General features: G+C 42.7%; 1 protein-coding gene across 1 annotated transcript; it reads left to right on the forward strand.

The window, feature by feature from the left end:
- The first annotated feature begins 176 nt into the window (after positions 1 to 176).
- On the forward strand, positions 177 to 5,857 carry tm2d2 (TM2 domain containing 2). The gene is made up of 4 exons (XM_018762361.2): positions 177 to 930; positions 2,828 to 2,915; positions 3,265 to 3,380; positions 4,325 to 5,857. The coding sequence occupies exons 1-4, from the start codon at positions 662 to 664 to the stop codon at positions 4,536 to 4,538; spliced, it is 687 nt and encodes a 228-aa protein (XP_018617877.2). The 5' UTR covers positions 177 to 661; the 3' UTR covers positions 4,539 to 5,857.
- The last annotated feature ends 391 nt before the right edge of the window (positions 5,858 to 6,248 follow it).

Consider the following 6,248-nt stretch of genomic DNA (forward strand, 5'->3'; position numbering starts at 1 on the left):
CACTGTCAGCAATATGAAAATGTCTCCTTTAGGTCAACTGGTAATGGTGGTATAAAAATACCGTTTTTTCCTTCCATTTAACCCATTTTTGACAACACGTTTTTCGTAAACCGATTAATCGATTCAAGCGGAACGATTAATTTTCCATGATAATGGAGCGAAGATGATCCTCTCACAACAGCAATTCGCTTAACGGGGTGATTTCACGTAACTAATTGAGGCTAAAACGTACAAAGCAGACAAATGAAAGGACAAAAGCGTGAACACGTCACGTGACGCAAAATAAATGCGTCAGCCGCTCGCCGCTTTCTAAAAACGTCATATCCTGTTTTCGCCAAACATGGATGACACGTACGGAGAATTAGTGCTACATGCTTGAAGTCTGTTTTTACAGTGCCCGAGGGCTACGTGTCGTTTATGAAATATCAGTATTGTCTGCAGTTCGTGACTTCAGAACATAAAAGCAGCTCGTCGGTGACTGACACATGTCAACCGTGCTGTGTTTTGCAGCCCAGCTCCGGCGTAGTGAGAACAGCTGAGGCTGCGCTGGAGGACAGTCACAGTCGCCGGGCTTTGCGGCGGGATATGGACACCCAGCCGTGGCTGTAGCTCCGTACCGCGTCGCGCCGTGATTCCGCCGCCGCCGACTCGACGAAGGACGATGTTTCGGGTGTCGCTGAGCCACGTGCTGCTCTGCGGGCAGCTTCTGTTGCTTCTCACGGCGCTGCTCCTGCAGTGTTTGGAAGGAACCGAGTCCCAGAACGCGTCCGTGGGCCCGCCGGAGAGCGGAGCCGTGTCCACTGTCCCGGACGAGCAACAGGTGAACCTCACCACCGGGACCTTCGCAGTACCCGTGGGCCCGGGGAACGACTCCCACTCCCAGCAGCTGCAGTACAGACCCCCCTCTCCCGTGGTGCTCTGCAGCTACCTGTAAGTCGCTCCCAGCCTCGGACACTTCGGGACACACGGTGAGGAGGCGAGAGCTCATTTCCGGTACAGGTGCTCCGTCTCCGCGAGCCCGGATGTGGAGCGAAGAGGCCGCGCTCCGGGAAGCACGTGACGTGTCTCGCGCGCGCGGTCGTCTGTTCAGTTCTCCCCCGGGGAAATGACGATGGGAAAGGAAGGGTGTTGCTGCGGGCCTGTGACACGGCCACAGAGCGCGGAAAGCGGCTCCTTCTCCCCTCGGGACACATTCATTAGTGTGAGAAAAGTGAAGAGGGGAAAACACAGCGTACAAACACAAGTTAAAGCGCACTTGGTCGAAAACACTGTCAGCAAAGGGCGAACCCACCATTGGCATGATCCTACGCACACACACGGGTGTTTCATGATTCAGTAGTTCTTCAGTTTAGTCAGTACTGTGTTTAACTTACGCTCTTTGCTCTTACTTATTTCTCTAATGTAACAGTTGCCGCAGTGGGGTGTTTCTTGGGATTCTGCTCAGGCAGAGCTCTGTGCTGTTAGAGACATGTGGCTGTAGACCCCCATCAAATTTCCACCACCATGTCTTTGCATGGGTGTTTGAGAACTTGAGGGAGGGATTCTTGTCTTCTCCTCCCCGTGGTTTGATTTCACATTTTTTTTTCATTTAGCTGATACTTCCGCTCAGAGCGACTTCCAGTTATTTATACACAGCTGGAGATGGGAACGAAACCTGTGACCTTTGGGTTCAAAGGCAGCGGCTCTAATCGCTACACTACCTGCTGTCAGTGCCATATTAACAGCTCTTTCATTTAGTAGGTAGCTCTGTCCATTTTATATTTTTTTTCCTCTCAAATAAACAATTTCTAATCATAAAAGGCAAGAATATATAAGTGAAATGTAGGATCACACGTGTTAATGTGTTCATCTTTAGTAGGGCTGTCACTCGATTATTTTGGTAATCAAGTAATCAGACAATTTTGGCCAGTGCTCGAGTAATTGTTTGTTTTTTATTCACAATAAAAATAGAATCAAATGAACAATAACATATCATGCTTTGCATTTCAAAATTGAAAATAAAGCCATGGTTAATTTTTGTAAGGGTTATAATTCCTTGATTTGTGTGATTAGTAACCATCAAACATGCTAACCCAAGCGGGAGTTTATGAGTTATGAAAAGTAATGTGAACATTTTGAAAGATGGATATATTCACGCCTTAACTTCACACTTCGTCAGAGTTTATCATCATCCACATTCCATTAAATTGTGCTCTCTGATGGGTGTTTAAGTGGTGAAACTCTTTATAATGCAAATGTATCATACATATATCATGTTCGGTCTTGTGTCTAAAACAGCGTGCAAATTAAGAGTATTCAAAATGATTAAAGCTAGTAATGAACTTACCGTGCTGGCAGAGCATCTGTTACGCCTGGATGTCATCTTTTCAGGTGCTGTAGCATTGCAGATGTGCTGTTATTGTATTTAAGTTGGTTTTTGCACAGACTGCAGACAACTATGTTATTCTTTTCTTCTAACGTGAAGTGTTCCCACACCATTGGCATTTTTTGGCATTTTTTTGCATGGACCCCCGTCTGTGCACCGCCGCCTTTCCGCCGTTTTTGCCGAGTACTCGACATGGCAAATTGTACTCGAGGATTTTTTTTTAGACCGGGTACTCAAAATTAATTGAGTAATCGTGACAACCCTAATCTTTAGTTCTAATGATGTATTTGAAGGACAATAGGGAGGTGTTGCAGATTCATGGCTCCTCATTTGTGACACCACAACAAGGACCATTTGTACCTAATGCCATTGGAGCAGTGCATGTGGCTTCAGTATTTCCTTACTTGCATGCCGTTCACAGTTTACTTACCTATAATGCATTTTGTTTGTGTGTATGTGCAGACCAGAGGAGTTTGTTTACTGTCAGGAACCTGTGGATCATGTCGGGAATGTGACTGCCTTTCAAGAAATGGGACATGGATGTGTGAAGGCAAGTATGCTGATCCACTTTTCACTGAATCTCCTCTTTTTTGCAACCGGGTATCTGAATATATTCTTTAAATTTGTGTTTGATAGGATAGGGTATGTTTGGAAATCCCTCCTTTGTTCAGTTTTTAACTGTGTTTTATGCAATAATTGTCTAGATTGTGGCATATAGTTATAGTTGTTTTGCATTTCAGCAGTGTTTTTCAATGAGATGACTGTTAGATATTGGTCTACTGAGGCAAACCAGGAGTGCAGAGGTTATGTTTTAGCTCCAGGAGGTTTGTATGGTGGCTTGTTGTGATGTGATCCTTGGCTGATTGTATAAATGGTTCCTGGTTGTGCTGTTCCTGCAGTTTGGAGGCCAGGCGTACAAAGACGTGAACCACACTAAAGTGATGTGCACGGCTCTGGATGGTATTGAGTGTGCAGGGCCACGAGAGTTTCTTCGTGGGAACGAGCCTTGTGTTAAGTAAGTCAAACCTCTCTTCGATCTCTCCCTTCCCTGTCCAGCCATATTTGAGCTGTGGTGAGTTACTCATACTCGATAATTTCACGCCCACTGTTAAAAGATTTAAAAAAAAAAAAAAAAAATACAGTCACCAATGAGCTCAGTTACTCCTGGGTAGTCTCCTTTTCCATGGCGCTTATGTGGGGCATCATTGCTGATGCTGCTTTTCAGCTTCTTTGGAAAGGATGAAATATTCCTGCACTGCAAGAGGGCGATGTTTGACAGAACATGTTCTTTTTTGGTCAAAACCCAAGCCTGTACTCAAGACCTCTTTGTTTTCTTTGACAGTTTAAGACTAACTGCCATCCCCTAAGTCTCTCATACACTTGTGTGCTTCTTGGGTTATGCAGGAAGTGCAAGTTACCGGAAATATTGTTTGGCTTTTCAGTAGAGCAAGTTATTGATGCTTCTGAGATGATGTTTAGTAACAAGTAACTGACTATTAATTTATGTTGGGCAGTATAAATCTGCTTAATTTTCCTCAGAATCCATTGGAAATTATATGTGTACATTTGACATTAATATGTTTTCTACCACTAGGATAATGTAGGCTTTCATCCATGGGTCATGCTCAAATTTTATGTGATGGCTCTCTAAAGTTAACTGCAGTGTGACTCGATCAGTATTTTGGTATTTCGGGTGGTTCTTGTGGTATCAGAAATGTTTATATAACTTTTGCATGCTTTTTTTTCCCCTCAGAGAATGCATATTGCATGCAAGTTAACTAAAATATCTTCATGAATCTGTTGGTGTCCTACTGAAAATCTTTCTGTGATGTGTGGACAAGGTTAATCTAGCTTGTTGTCTGCTTTTGTAACTAATATGACCCCTCCTCCTATTTTAGTATGATAGTAACATGTTTCTGCCCCCACCTCTTACGGAGCTCTTGTATTTTGCGCTTTCAGGTACACGGGACATTACTTCATCACCACGTTGTTATACTCTTTCTTCCTGGGCTGCTTCGGGGTTGACCGCTTTTGCCTCGGACACACAGGCACGGCAGTGGGCAAGCTACTCACGCTGGGGGGCCTGGGGATCTGGTGGTTTGTGGATTTGATCCTGCTAATTACTGGTGGCCTGATGCCAAGTGATGGCAGTAACTGGTGCACTTTCTACTGAAGGGAAACGTGAACGGTGGTCAAGGTGGGTTGTGTGCATTAGAAGGGCTTACAGCCACGTTCTCTTTAGGCAGGCGAGGGAAACAGTTCAGACTATGACTTGGGGATTGTGTATATGTTGCCATGTTTTGGGTTCAGTTTTGAAGGGTACAGATATTTTGATTGTGCATTCCTCTGTGTCAGGTCCTTGGGTGTCGAGTTTAACCGAGAATTGAAAATTGCATTTTGACTTTTTGTAGAAGACATCTTTAGTACTGTGAACATGTTGAGAGAAGGGTCATTTCCTTGTTGCTTCCTGTCATCTCTTGCTTAGTGAAAACTGAATGCACAAGAAAGGTTTTTCTAACTACATGCACCTGAAAAAGCAAAAAGACATCCTTATCTGATTTGCGGTTTGTCCACATTTGGTCACGTGTCTCAACTTAGTTGGTGCCAGCCACGCTGAACACGCCACGTAGAAGGTCTTGTGCGGAGAGCTGAATAGCACTCGAAAAATGAACACTGGTTTTGCCATGATTTTAATGAGCTCTTTTTGCTTGTGTACATGTTGTGCATATTTGTTATACGTTGGAGTTTATGTTGCCGTTCCTTTAAGCCGTGTGGATATGCTTGTACATTTGTTGTCTAAACATCATTTATACACGTTGTCATCATTGTGCATTAAATATTTCACAGCAGCAAATACACTTTAAACAGAGGTGGGACATGGGAATGCAATTCTTTGGATGTGCTGTAACCTTCAAGTAAACTCTGAACTCGTGTTACTTCTCAGTAATGTATCCACTTTTATCATAAAAATTGTATGAAAATGTTAAAGGGTTCTGTAATTTGCAAATGGCTTAATAGTTTGAAAGACATTTAATTTAAATCCTGTACTGTACTTCTCAGTCTTCCCTTTATTAGTGAATTACTGGAGAATTTAGGTCTGCATACACTGCTTCTGATTCAGTAGAACAGTATTTCTGATTTTATTTAAATATTTTTGTACAGGGATATATTATACAAATATTATACTGTGTAGCAAAAAGAAGATGCTGGAAAGTGTGAAATACTGTTCATTTGTTTTCATTAAACGTTAATGTTGCTTTCTAGCTCAATAATAAAACATTACCATCCAAAAGTGATTTGAACATGTTCTCAACCTGGAGGCTTCAGGCCTGATGCATCTGGTGAGTGATGAGTGAAATATGTTTCTTCTTTGCAGTGATTAGTCAGGAACATACTGCAGTGCTTGAGCTGATGGGCTGCTGTGTGCAGTCTGTTGGTAGACATGTACTTTATTATTAATAATAATATATTTTCTATCACTGCCTCACAGTGGGTTTTTTTTTTTTTTTTTTTTTTCCCCCCCCCCCCCCCCTTCAATCTTGTGATTTACTGTAAAGTGGCACATCTGTGGCACTAAAATGACTTTTTACTGTGGAGTTGCCAGCAATAAGTGTTGTTAGGATGCTCAGGTAGGTTTATAGAACTTGGGAGCATGCTGGAAAGAATTGCAAGATTATATTTGAAATGGTATTTTAGCCATGACGATGTGAAGAACCTAAAGACTAAATCCTTCTGTTGTAACTGTGGTATTGGCTTGAATACTGTGTATTTTAATCTGCATTTTGAATATAACTTTGGCAGCAGTGCTACAATACTGTGGTTTATTGTAGACAGTTCTGCCTAGGTTCCATGTACACAAGGTGCCTTATTCTAACAATATAAT

This window comes from Scleropages formosus, chromosome 12, assembly GCF_900964775.1.
Source record: "Scleropages formosus chromosome 12, fSclFor1.1, whole genome shotgun sequence".
In the NCBI taxonomy this organism is placed as follows: domain Eukaryota; kingdom Metazoa; phylum Chordata; class Actinopteri; order Osteoglossiformes; family Osteoglossidae; genus Scleropages; species Scleropages formosus.

Bases quoted from the DNA above. Each gene is read 5' to 3' on its own strand.
- tm2d2 (XM_018762361.2), top strand. From the start codon at position 662: ATGTTTCGGGTGTCGCTGAGCCACGTGCTGCTCTGCGGGCAGCTTCTG. The intron at 931-2,827 runs GTAAGTCGCTCC...GTGTATGTGCAG, and splicing joins GTGGTGCTCTGCAGCTACCT to ACCAGAGGAGTTTGTTTACT. The intron at 3,381-4,324 runs GTAAGTCAAACC...TTGCGCTTTCAG, and splicing joins GGGAACGAGCCTTGTGTTAA to GTACACGGGACATTACTTCA.